Source organism: Parus major, chromosome 2 (assembly GCF_001522545.3).
Source record: "Parus major isolate Abel chromosome 2, Parus_major1.1, whole genome shotgun sequence".
NCBI classification, from domain to species: domain Eukaryota; kingdom Metazoa; phylum Chordata; class Aves; order Passeriformes; family Paridae; genus Parus; species Parus major.
The window spans coordinates 137283353-137296018 of NC_031769.1; the positions used below are offsets into that span (position 1 = coordinate 137283353).

The 12666-nt window shown below is 42.8% G+C and overlaps 1 protein-coding gene across 1 annotated transcript in view; it reads right to left on the reverse strand.

Moving 5' to 3' along the window:
* Positions 1-217: 217 nt before the first annotated feature.
* The window catches only part of SAMD12 (sterile alpha motif domain containing 12), a 178261-nt gene continuing 165812 nt past the window's right edge, over positions 218-12666 (reverse strand). Inside the window, exons 5-6 of the mRNA XM_033519475.1 lie at positions 4235-4994; positions 218-4139 (exon numbers count right to left, since the gene is read on the reverse strand). Coding sequence (XP_033375366.1) covers positions 4963-4994 — 32 coding nt within the window. The 3' untranslated portion in view covers positions 218-4139; positions 4235-4962. The remainder of the gene's footprint in view (positions 4140-4234; positions 4995-12666) is intronic.

Sequence of the window (12666 nt, forward strand, 5' to 3'; positions counted from 1 at the left end):
TTGTTGCTGTTGGACATGATATGAGTCACACGGACACAGCTCGAGGTGTGGTGAAGGAAGAAGACTTTATTTTTTCTCTCAGAATTTATAGGTTTCTGAACATGGCCAGGGATTGGATAGTCAAGATAACACCTTCCCAACTGCACTGGCCGTGAGAGATGTCCATCAAAAGCTGTGTATCAGAAAGAATATATATATATCTATGTTTACAGTTACTGTCCTGGGAAAGTCTTTAGAAACTATGTCAAGAAGATTGAAAAACTGAGTTTTCAGGGCAACAACTTGTGACCCTGTGAGGGACCCACATTGGAGCAGTTTGGTCCTAAAATACTGCACCCCATGGAAGGGACTCATGCTGGAGCAGTTTGTGCAAAACTGAAGCCCATGGGAAGGACTAATGCTGGAGAGGTTTGTGGAGAACTGTCTCCCATGGGAACTATCCCACACTGTAGAAGGGGAAGGAGGAGCGTGATCTGTCCCCCTGAAGAGGAAGGAGTGGCAGAGACAATGAGTAGTGAACTAACCACAACCCCCACTCCTTGTCTCCCTGATGCATGTAAATGCTCTGAGAACTTTTTCATTTAGCAGCACTGATGTGACTTAGGGTCCTTCCACATGAATTGGTGCTATACCACATGAGGCTTGTTCAGGAAAAAAAAAGGGATATGAAAAAAAGATAGCAAATGAGGCCATGGGAGGCTGGAGTGAGCTGATACCAGATGGGATGAAGAGGCAGAGTTAGCGACTAGGAGGAACAGGAAATGTGTTGGTGAAAAGGCAAAAGGGAGAGCCAGCAAGGAGACACAGGAATGGCAAATGATCTTTGCAGCAGCAATTTGAATGGACATGTGCCAGGAAAGATTTCATTTGTCAGAGGCAGAAGGAAGGATGCTGCAGTGAGATGATCTGAAGTTTATCTGTGAGGATGGAGGGGAAGGCTGTGTTGTGGCTATGGTCTGAAGAAAGAACCTGGAAGGCTTCAGTGTGGTCTGGAAGCAACTGAAGGATGCCCTGTGGCCTCTGTTATGTATAAGGTTGGATTAGATATTCACAGTAGTCCCCCCTGAGTTTAGCATCTATAAATCTGTGAAATAGAAGCTTTAAACCACAGTAAAGGCCTGAGTCCTTGGAGCATCATATTGAAAACCCAGAGTATCCTGAGATATTTGCTTTAAGACTGGGATTTGGGGGGTATAGAAAATCTATTTCAGGATATTTTTTTAAGTTCCTTTTTAAGGTTTATTTCATCTACCTGGTTTTACAGGCAGAGTATATTAAAAAACCCTCAAATGAAATATTTAAAGCCCTCTAAATATTCTTAAAAGAGTCTTCATAGCATGTGTTGCATAAATAGGCAGGATGCTGCTGGGATGTGATATACAGATGTCATCACTTTGATAGTTTCATAGATTTCACAGCCAGAAGGCACCACCATGGTGGTTTCCTCTGCTCTCCTGCATAATACAGACCATGAAGTTTTGCCCAGCAATTCCCACACCGATAAATGAGCTACATCATGTACAAAGACATCCATGCTCAATTTAAGTATCTTTTGGGGTGATGGAGAACCTACCATATCCCATGTCAGCTCCTCCAGTGGTTAATTACAAGACCATTAAGGAGAAAAATGTGCCTCACTCTCAACTGGATTTTTTTTTATCTCCACTCTTCCTGGTTTATATGCCTTTGTCTGCTAGGTTAAGTAGTCCCTGGTACTGTATTCCTCCTCCATGCATAGATACTTATAGATCAATTCATCCCTTATGATAAGACCCTTCATTCCTCTTGGATAATATAAATGGATTGTGGTCATTTGGATCATTGTAAGATACGGTTTCAATCAGCCTTACAGCTCTTCACCCAACCCTCCTCAGTGTTACAACTGTTGTAACCTTTGAGTGTTGACAGCTGAACTGGACTAATTTTGTCTCATTAATGTCATGTATAGAGCTAATATGTTTCCCCTACCACTCAGTATTCCCATTTATACATCCTAGGGTCATATTAGCCCCTTTAAGAAAAGCATCACACATGGAACTCGTATTCAATTGCTTATCTGTTGTGACCTCTTAGGTAAACAGCCAAGAACAGCTTCCTGAATATTCCCTCTATAAAAACTCCCATGGGATCACTCTTCAGTTACAACTCCTCTTTGGAGACTTGTCATTTAACTGCCTCATAATCCATTTTAAAAGTGCCATATTGATTTTTACAGTGCTACCATTCAGAACAAACTGAATGGCAGAATGCAACCCCCAGCATCGCTCTGATCTCCCAAGGACCTATTTCCATGGAGATTCATGCCCACAGCTTCTGGTTCCCTACAGCAGCTCTGTGCCTTGGCTGGCAGTGAGGGAGCATGTGGCCACCCCAGCTCCTGTTTCTGGTGGAGGTCTGCTGCTGCTTCAAATCTTTAATTGGAAGATCAGGAAACTGGAGCAAAAGCTCCAGCCATGAGCTCATGAGGGTAAAATGGATTTGCAGCTAATGCTTGCAGAGATGACAGAACTGTTACTGATGTGTTTGGTTACCAATGCTTCTTCATGGTTTTCAGGGAATATTTTGAGACAATATCCTACTCTCAGGAGGTCCCAAACTGGCCTGTGGAGAAAGATCAGTCTGCAAATCCCATATAAATGCCCTGCTGCTAGTGCTTAAAACCACACTGGTTTTAGAGTGGTTTTAATTTAACAGGGAGGGGTGTGTGACTGGTGACCCAAGAGAAATTCTGAAGGCTGATGGTGGTCCTTGGTCCGACATGTTTGGATAATAATCCAGACAATCTTGGTTTTCCGGTTGGTTGCCAAGTCCCTCATGGGATTAGCAGAACACTGTCCAAAAGGTTTGTATTTTGAGAATAAGAGGCAGCTTGTTATGGGACTAATAACATGGAGAAAGGGGAAGCATGAAGAAAGACTAATTTCCCCTGTGTAATACTGTACAACTCATGGAAGTGGAGAAGGGCAGAAGAGATACTGCCTCAGGGTAAAACAAGCAGCTGTTGTCCCCAGGTGGAATTAGACAGTGGGAGCCCTGAATCCTGCAATTTCTCATGTTCCTGACAAAAGTTTTACCTGCCAAGAACTGCCAAAAGCAGGCTGAGTCTGGGACCTAAGGGACACGGACAAACCAGTCAGCATAACAGTACCCTCCATGCTCTGGATTAAAACTTAAACAGAGGCAGAAATAACCCTGCAATGTCCCCAGAGAACTAAAATTTCTTGCTGTAATGACAACAGGCAGGGGCTTATCTGGCTTTCCTGCATATGGGAGTGTTTCTGTTGTGCAAATCCTTTCCGTTGCACTTTTCATATGGGGCAACTGTTGCAGCTAAGTAAAATTGTTAAAATGAGTTAATCAGCTTAGTACAATGGTTTCCAATATTTTCCATAAAACAATTTGCCTCCCACACAGTCTGCTCTGTCCCATTTCACAGCATGGAGGAGAGTCAAAGCACCCCTCAGGCTGAGCATCCAGCGCTCAGCACTGACCGGGCTCTCCCATCTCGCTTGGAAAGCGCCAGAGCAGAGTGTTCAAGCTGAGACTTATGATGTGCCCTGAAGTGCTTCATTTCTCTGCAGTAAAACTCCCCAGTGAAGGAAAAGCAGTTTTGCTAATCCGCCTAGAGCTGTTGGTGGAGGCTGGAGGTGGCCACACACACTCCCAGCCTGCCCTCTGTAATGGATGGCTGAAGCTCTTGAGGCTTCAGCCAGCTGGCTATAAAATGTTGACTTTCTTCAGCTCATAATTTGGCACAATATGATTTTTTTTTGTTTTAACCCCTAATTTTAAGGCTTTTCTCTACCTATCCCTAATTTTCTGATGGTGCCTAGTGAAGACCAGATGAAAGCCTGGATGTAAGGAACTGGGCTGACCTGGTCCTGCAGGGTGCCACGCGTTCTGCGTTCAGGTCTCACTGAGTGCTGTGATTGCCCCGTACAGCACAGGAACTGGGCTCTCACTCACCCGGTGACTTTGGATGGGAAGGTGGGCCCAGTCCCTGCTGTCACTCCAGGCTCTGGCTCTGCATCTGAACTGGCCACAGCAGGGGATGTGTCCCAGTTTCTCAGCTGACAGCCGGAGGTTTTGAGTTAAATGAGTCTGGAATTAGTCATAGCTACACAGTAGCAGGTTTTTACCTGGAAGAGGTACAAAATGAAGATGCAGTTCCATTTGAAATGTAAAGTAATGATAATTAACAGAGGTAACACTTTTCTTCCCATTCAAGTCTTACCTGCAGGAAAACTGAATGAAGAAAGAAATCTTGGTAGACTCAGTCCTGTTGTACCACAGGGTCAGAATTCCTGAGGGGTGCTCTTCAAAGCTATTCTCCATCTCTTTTAAGCAGCTGCTTCAGCATCCCTGTTCCTAAAAAGGATGTTTTGGGTTTTTTTTGTTCCTAGAAAGTGTCCAGTGTGCATCCTTGCTGCTATTTTAGCCTGTTGTTCCATCACTGACATGGAGATGAGGTTAATCTCTGTGTTTAAAAAACCTGTAGCAATTTGTTCTCTGCTTTATCTCCTCCCACTGAGGCCAATGCCTCAGTGCCATTTATTAGAACTCTTCTTTTTGACAGTGTTTCTCACATGCAATAATTCAGTGTATTTCCCATGTGATGCTAATAACAGTAGAAGGCAAGAAATCACATCAGGTGCAGAAAAGCAAGAAAGCAATGACAAGGCAGCGACATGAATGAGACAAAGGAGTGCATAAAAGAGGAACAGACCTCAGACACTCCGAGAGCGGGATAATGCAACACCTCACCCGTGAAAGTGTCACTGCACACACAGATTGGCACCTGGGGGCTGGGAGACGCGGACATCAGAGGAGCAGGAGCTGTGGACGGCAATTTCTTGTCTCCCAGATGAGGTGTCTCTTTTGTACCACTCTGACTGGCCTCTTCAAATCAATCTGACTTGTAACACAGTCTTCTTGGAAGACTTGCAGCTCCTCTGTTGACTTTCAAGGTTTAACAGATAAATGCAGTTCCAGTTCTACAGTAAGGAGATGGGACATGAAGAGATGATGTAAGGGAACACGTCCTTTCACAAGCAGCAGGTCAACAGCGGGACTGGGAACATCACATGTTTCTAGGGCTGCCCTTCATTCATTGGACTTCACAATGGACAATGGATATGTGCTCACATCAGAAGGCTTTGCTCAAATGAGCATAGCTAACACAATCTTAGTTCAAGAGCACAAGTTTTGGACAGGGACATGGCATTTAGCCCAAGGGCCTGTAATCCCTGGATAGATGCTCAGGGTAAGGTAAGCTTTGATGGATCCATGGGATGTACATTGGTATAACACAAGGTCATGTAAGTTTCATCAAGGACTGATTGTCACTGGAAGGAAAATGAGTAGGAAAAACAAACTATGCAACTGGTGCTCCACTCATAGCTTCTGAGTAACAAACTGTGCGTGAAGAAACCACAACCCCATCCCCAAGATTTGCAATCCTAAACCCATACGAGCTCAAATGGAAGTGCCTTGTCCACAGCTTCAAGTAACTATTTTCTCTGTCAACAGGGAAAAATATTTCATGATCATGACAGCTGTTGTTTCATTATAAAGCAGATCTGGTTTAGGTGGCATATTATTTATAATGGAAATAATCCTACTGTGCAGCACACAGAGTTGTAATAATATGGCACCACTGTAACCCCTAGGGAGACCCTGATGGTGAAAATGGTATGTGACTTAGCAACTTTTTCTTTACTTGCATTATTGTTCTAATTTTCCTCAGCCCAAGAAGTAACGTGCACAGATCTGTTCAAAAACAGAGCTTTCCCTGCTAACATATTCTTCTTGCTGACAAGGTTTATGGTCTAAAAAGCTTTTTAAAGATATAAACAGAAATTAGTAAATTGCAGTGCCATCATGAGATGTTAAAATAAAAAACATGATTTATGATTTTTTTAGATGACAAATTACCTTGACTTTGTCAGTTATAGCTTACAATGTATAATTTTGTTCTACTATTTTGTATTAATCCAGTGTTCTGTGTTTGACCAAAACATGTCATCAGTCTCTACCTTACAAATGTGAGACTATTCAGAATTATGGCTGAAAAGAAAAAAAAACAAACACATATATGGAAGAGCATAGTATCATGCTGGAATTTCAGCATTTCAGCATTTTTGTGAAAACTACCTAATCCATTGACTTTTAAATTGCTCGCATGCCATAAATACTGAGAATAAATGGGGCGGGTGGAATGGAAGTGAAATGCCTCGCAGCATAAACAGTCTAGTACCTGCTTTTGCAGTTTGGTCCCCTTAGAGGATGCTTCACTGCTGACAAGGGCATCCCCCAAGTCTTGAGAAATAAGGGCAGTGAAAGGAGAATTCTTCCTCACCGTGTGCATGTGTGTATCTGCTCGCTGTTGCATTGCACTAAAGCAAAATCAGAAGAGTTGGTCTGGATTCACATCCAAACACTGCCCAGCAGAGCAGAGCCCTTTGCCCAGGTAGCAGCTGTGATATGCTGCATTTAGGCAACCCCTGCACCTATGCAGCAAACCACTGCACAGACGCAGGGATTGCAGCTGGGGGAGGAGACTTGCAGGTGGGCAAAAAGCTCTGCTCACCTTCAGGTGCTGGAAACTACCTGAATGAGAATACTCAGACTGTCCAGTGAGAGTTGTTGCTAGGAAAAAACTCAGGGCTTTTCCCCCTCCTCTTGATGACCTGGATCAAGCTTGACCTTATTTAAATCAAACAAAATACTTTTACTGTATAATAAAAATTCCATGTTTTAATACATTGCCATGCACAAATGAAGTCAAACAATGCAGAGTACAAAATTGTCAAATATACAAAATGATAAAGCAGATACCCAAAGCTTCCAGAGATCATGCCCAAAGATACCAAAAACTTGATATTGGTTTTGTTTTTATTGTTTAAAATAACTCCTCCCTCCCGCCCGGGCTTTGTTTTTGTTGATTTTTGAAAACAGAAGGAAGTAAAGACAATATAAAAAACTGTAAAGTGGAATTAAGTGATGGCCACTTTGTATACTAAAAATTAGTTTGCATGGTAATTTCTGTTTTGGGAAAAAAGCACTGCTGTGCAGCTGAACACCTTGGATGCCTGGGGAAATGCAGTGTACATCAAACAAAAAGGCACACTTTCGTCTCATGCCATTTCATTTGGCTCCATCATTAAAAAGTTCAACCATAGATGTCCTGGGAATAACAGTGTGTCACTTTATAAGCACTACAGTGCTGGCATATTCCTAGATTATCAACCAAGTTAACATTAAAAGGAGATCACTGGCTTAGAGTATTTCCTTAGTGAAACTAAACCAGAACTGAGTCCAAAGGCAGCAGAACCAGACACGATTTGCTGGCTTCAAGTGACTGTTCTGCCCATGGTCAAGGGCTTACAGTCAGCCTTTCTGCATCCAGCTGCCCTGTATCAGGTGACCAGATTTCCCAGGACTGTGAACCCAGCCTCCCTCTCACTCCCTGAAGCTCATGTCCATCAGCAGCAGCCGATGTGGATGTACTGGCACAGCCTGGTATCTGATTCTGTCCATGGGCTCCTTTCTGGGAAGCAACCTTTGGAGACAACCTAGGTGCAACTGCAATTCCAGATGTCAGCTGCCTGCTTTCCTCAGGGTCATGTTCAAACAACCTTAAATTCAACTCCCCAAAACAGAGAACCCCAAATTTAAAGCCCCCTTTGCTGGTTTGTGGTGTGCAGACCCAAGCAGGGATTCCTCCCATCTCACCCAGAGAGTGAGAAAGAAACAATAATTTCAAGGCAGGTCCAGGTAGCTGCAGTCCCTACAAGAAATTGAAAGCAAAGCCCAGCATATCCCAAAGTACCTGCCCTGCCATTTTCAGATTCTGTAATATCTGTGAAAAATTTAAAAATACTTGTCTTAACCTTGCCAAGCATCCCTGCAGCTTACTGCAAAGCAAAGAAGTCTTCTCCTCAGAGGACAGAGCCTCTTTAGGGAAATGCTGGTCATTCCCATTGCCAGGATAGTGTCCAGTCCTGCCAGGAAATGTCTCCTGCTCTGGCTGCAGGAGCCATTCGGCACAGACAGAACACTGGGCTCTGCCTGTGGGCCAGCCCAGCATGCCTCATTCCTCCCCTTGGACAGTGGTGTTGGATTCAGGGGAGAAGGATGAGATGTGAGTCTCATGTTGAGCCTTTGCATAGGCTGGAAGCTCCTGTCCCTCTGTGCTTTTTCTACTGTCACTTAATCTCCTTTCCACCTTTTTCAGAAGTGCAGAGAAGGAGCCTCTTACATGCAAGGGGAGCAGACAAAGTGCTAAAAGGACTCCAAACATTTCTTTATCTATCTGGTCTTGAGACCAAAGTCTGGCTCAGTAAGGAAAACTTCTGCCTAGATGTAAAGCTGCCCTCTCAATATTGAAAAAACCCAACCAACTAAGCAAGCCTCCTAAGCATCTGATGGGACAATCTGAGGTTTTTTTCCTTCCCTGCAAAGCTTCTTATTGCTTACATGCAGTTTTGCTGCAATACCAATCTCCCTGCTTTAAAAAAAAACCAACCCTGTGTTTTGCTATTTAATTTGGTGACTTATGATATTAAATAGATAAATTCAAGGCAAATGCTTAATAGAAGGAATGTAATTAGAGGTGTAACAACTACAGTGAACTTTTTTTTTCTGAGAGACTATTTAGATATATTTGGAATTATTATCAGAAAGGAGCTTTTCATTTCCTCCTTAAATGGAGCCTGGTGTGAGCCTGAGCTGTGATAATGCTCTCAGTCCTGCTCTTATGTCAGAAGCAGATGTTGCAGTTGTTCCAATTCAGCTTCCCCCCTGCCCTGCAGCTGGCCCCAGCCATGCCTGCCACAGAACACCCTCCTCCAGAGCTGCAAGGTGTCTAATACCAATCTGCAGTAAGTATTGCTTTTACAGTTTCCCTTGTTTGTGTGAACTCTTAACTCTTTAACAACCCAGTTTGTGCTTTCCCCACCACTTGATGAAGCACATGGAAGATGACTCCAGTGGTTCACACTTGCTTTGTGCAAATGAACAGTGGTTTTGTGATATCTGAATCAGAAACCAAGTATTCCTTTGATTATTCCTGAAGTACAACACTCAAACCAGCTAACGGTAACAGGACCCAATCTGGCAAACCACTGCTGGGAGCAGCTGTCATTTCTCTGGGTAATCCCACTGATGTAATTTCACTTCCAGGGCTTTATTAACCAGCTCCAATGGGGCTCATCATGACAGCAGACGTTTGCTGTCTTTGAAGCAAGGAACTTGTGTACTGTTCTCAGCTGCACAGCGATACAATCGCCCTCTCCATCAGCTCTGCAGCTTCTCCACCAGTTGTTGCAGGCATGAAAATCTGTTTCTTGCCAGCAAGATGCTACCTCCTTAAGAGGCAAACCCAGCTGTTATTCCTTGCTTTGACTACACATCCACATGGCCCCATCCTTTGCATGCAGCATTTTGTCCCAGGCTGCTATCAGTGAAAGACTACAGACTCTTGCTATGTCCAAGGGTTTTGTTGTCCTTTCTTGTCTAGTTCACTTCCTTTAATTATATGCAGAAAAACCTTACAACTGTGAGCAGACCTACTGATGCTCATACCAAATGCACAGCTTTCCAGAGAAGCTGTTTAATACAATTTTGTGGGAAAAAAAAAAGAAGATATAGATTGCCCTGCCTTCCTGTAATATTAGAAACTTCAGGATATTTTTAATTCAGAAGTTTACATCTGATGATCTAGTCTAATCCTTGCATAATACATGCCTAATAACTTCATCCAGTAATTGCTGCACCGAGCCTGGATTTCAGTTTGAGGTAGAGCTTATTGACTTAGAAAAATACTCTGCATACATTTGAAGACTATGTGATGGAGAACATACCAGCTAACTGAGTAAGTTGTCTCCATGGGTAATCATCCTCCCTGTTGAGTATTTGCACTTAATTTCTAGCCTGAAATCAGTTTCCAACCAGTAGAGCACACCATTCCCTTTTCTTCTACATAGAAGAGCTACCTGCCTTCAGACAGCACTTCCCTGCCCAGGTAGAAGATTGTGATTGCAGACGGAGATCAAGTCACTTCTTCAATTTGCCTCTAATAAATTAATAGCATGAGCTTCATTAATCTGACACTAATAAAACCTGTTTTCCTGCCCTTGAATGACACTGGGAACTACTGAAAATAATCTTTCCAAGTTGTCAATACCTTTTTTGAAAGACTGACAGTGACCAAAGAAACTGCAATGGCATCACTATTGCCAGGTCCTACATCCCAGCAAGAGCATCTCTGGGGCTGATGCTGAACAGATAATTTATGACACCTTCACAGCCACTGTATTATTGCAGACATATTCCCCATGCTTCTAAGTTGGACTTGCTACCATCTCTCATGGATTTTTAATTTATCTGTCTTCCAGATTGTTCTCCACTACTGACCTGCTCAGATCATTATTTATTGTGCCCATTTTTGTCATCTTTGGCTGTTGCCAACAGTAATTTTCTCCTTCCCTGGGGGGTATATTGAAAATAGAGCATACCTTGGGAGGAGCTCATCAGAAATAGTCTCATCGAGGATAATTCATATTTCCAGCTATTTTTTGTGATCTGGCCTGTAATCCATTTTTAATTCATTTAATATGGATGATATGGATTTTGCATTGTGCTGTTTTGTTCTTTATCAGAATCAAATGCTCTATAGGAGGCTAAGTATAGTATGCCAGCAGAGCTTTTTTCAACAATCCTTTGATATCACAAAAATAATAGCAAGTTCAATTGGCATGATACAGTTCTATAAAAATAATATGGAGGGGTTTATCAATTTTTAATTGCTCTAATGATTATGCCATATCAACTTTTCCACAATTTTGCCTAAGACTGATAGGAAGCTAATGAGTCTATAGTTTTCTGGATCAAACCACTCATTCTTTTGAATTATTGTGGATTTGATATCATTTCAGGCTTCCTTTATGCTTTCAGGTTCTGAGGAGTCCTAGGCAAGTTTTTCCTTCACTTTTGGGTTCCATTAATGGTTCTACAAATTTAGAATTCTGTTTGGATAGTTACTGCTTAATATTACCCGTAATTACTGATGGAGTAGGAGGAATTACATTTTCATGTGTAATCTGATCCCCTCCTTCCACTGGTTTCAAATACAAAACAAGACTATTTGTTTGGTTTACAGTGTAGTGTGAGCAGTCTCTGTGCTGGGCCTGTCTAACATCACACTTGGCTTTGCTATGATGGTATTTATTAGGATATATGTAAAGTCTTTGGTGTAACCAGCCCTAACCTATTTGCCACTGACTTCCCATACATTTTTGGCTTCCTTCATTAAGCACCTATTTTTCTTACTTGCTGATTTATCCTCATGAGCCTGCCTAATCACCCATACATTATATTGGTGGGCTTTTTTGCACTCAAGATTGCTTTCCTGAATTTTACTATAGGAGGTTGCAGGTAATGCTGGTAATATTTTCCCCTTACCCATCAATTTTAATTATACCAAAGGACCTTCTCTTTTTAAATTAAAATCTTATTGACAGCCTATATATACCAGGGTCAATTGCAGTCCTGCAGCAGAGCTGTTCAAGGAGACTCTGATGGCAGAGATGGTAACTGTTAAAGGGACCAGGGTGAAAGATGCAGGGTTTTACTTTGCTTTATTTTGAATAATGCAGATCTTTTGACTTTGTGGCAGGTGGAAGGAGGTTCATTTTAGTGATCACAAAAAAATGCCACCTCGATGCTGGCTCCTTAGCTGACACTAATCAACACATCTCTGGAGACTGTGATGGAGTAGTGCCAATGGAGGTCTGCCAGGGACTGGCATTGGGTCTTCTGAATATTCAGGGCAAACCCAGAATTTTGTAATTTTTAATGGTTTCATTTCCTCAATGACATTGCAGCTGCAGCTGAGTGACAACACTTACCCTAAGGAAGAGACAGGGAGGGGTGGACTCACTGGGACAGCATTGTCATGCATCTGGACAACCAAAACCAAAGAGCTCATAGAGCTTTTTCAAACTCCCCTCCTGGAAGGCTGCCTTTCCCTTAACAGAATAAATGGCAGGTGTTCAGGCACACAAAGCCACCCACATGAAAAAAAACGAGGAACAAAACAATGCAAAGGATGATCTCAGCTATAGTGTGCTCTCAGGGGTGAGCAATTCCTTCAGGCTTCTAGTGGTGGAATTCTCACGGTGCAAAGCACTTGCAATGGCTGAGTTTCTGACAGGGATTTTTAGCGGGGTCTGATGCTGCAACCTGGACACAGAGAAACCAGGTGAGCGTGGCAGCAGGGGGAGGCTCCAGGCTGGGAACAAGGCTGCAGGTCTGCACAGGGAACAAGGTCCTGGTCACAACCCTGCCTTGTCTGAGAGATAATAACTGGTCATCAGTGTAACAGCAGCAAGGCCTTTATGAATTTATCTATCTCCACAGACTGATAATGGCTGCTTTATGAAAATAGCATTAGTCTTCCACTCTTTTGCAGCGAACTAATGGCTCTGAGCATATTTAAATTCACTTCCTTTGCCAGAATAACTTATTTGCTCCCTTTCATGTTGACTTGGTCTTTGGCACTCTCGACATAAATGATTTATTGACCAGAGATAAAGCATTCTTTCCCCTGAACTGTTCCTGTGACCCAGGCAAAAGCGGATATCTCTGCTATTAATAAGGTGTTCG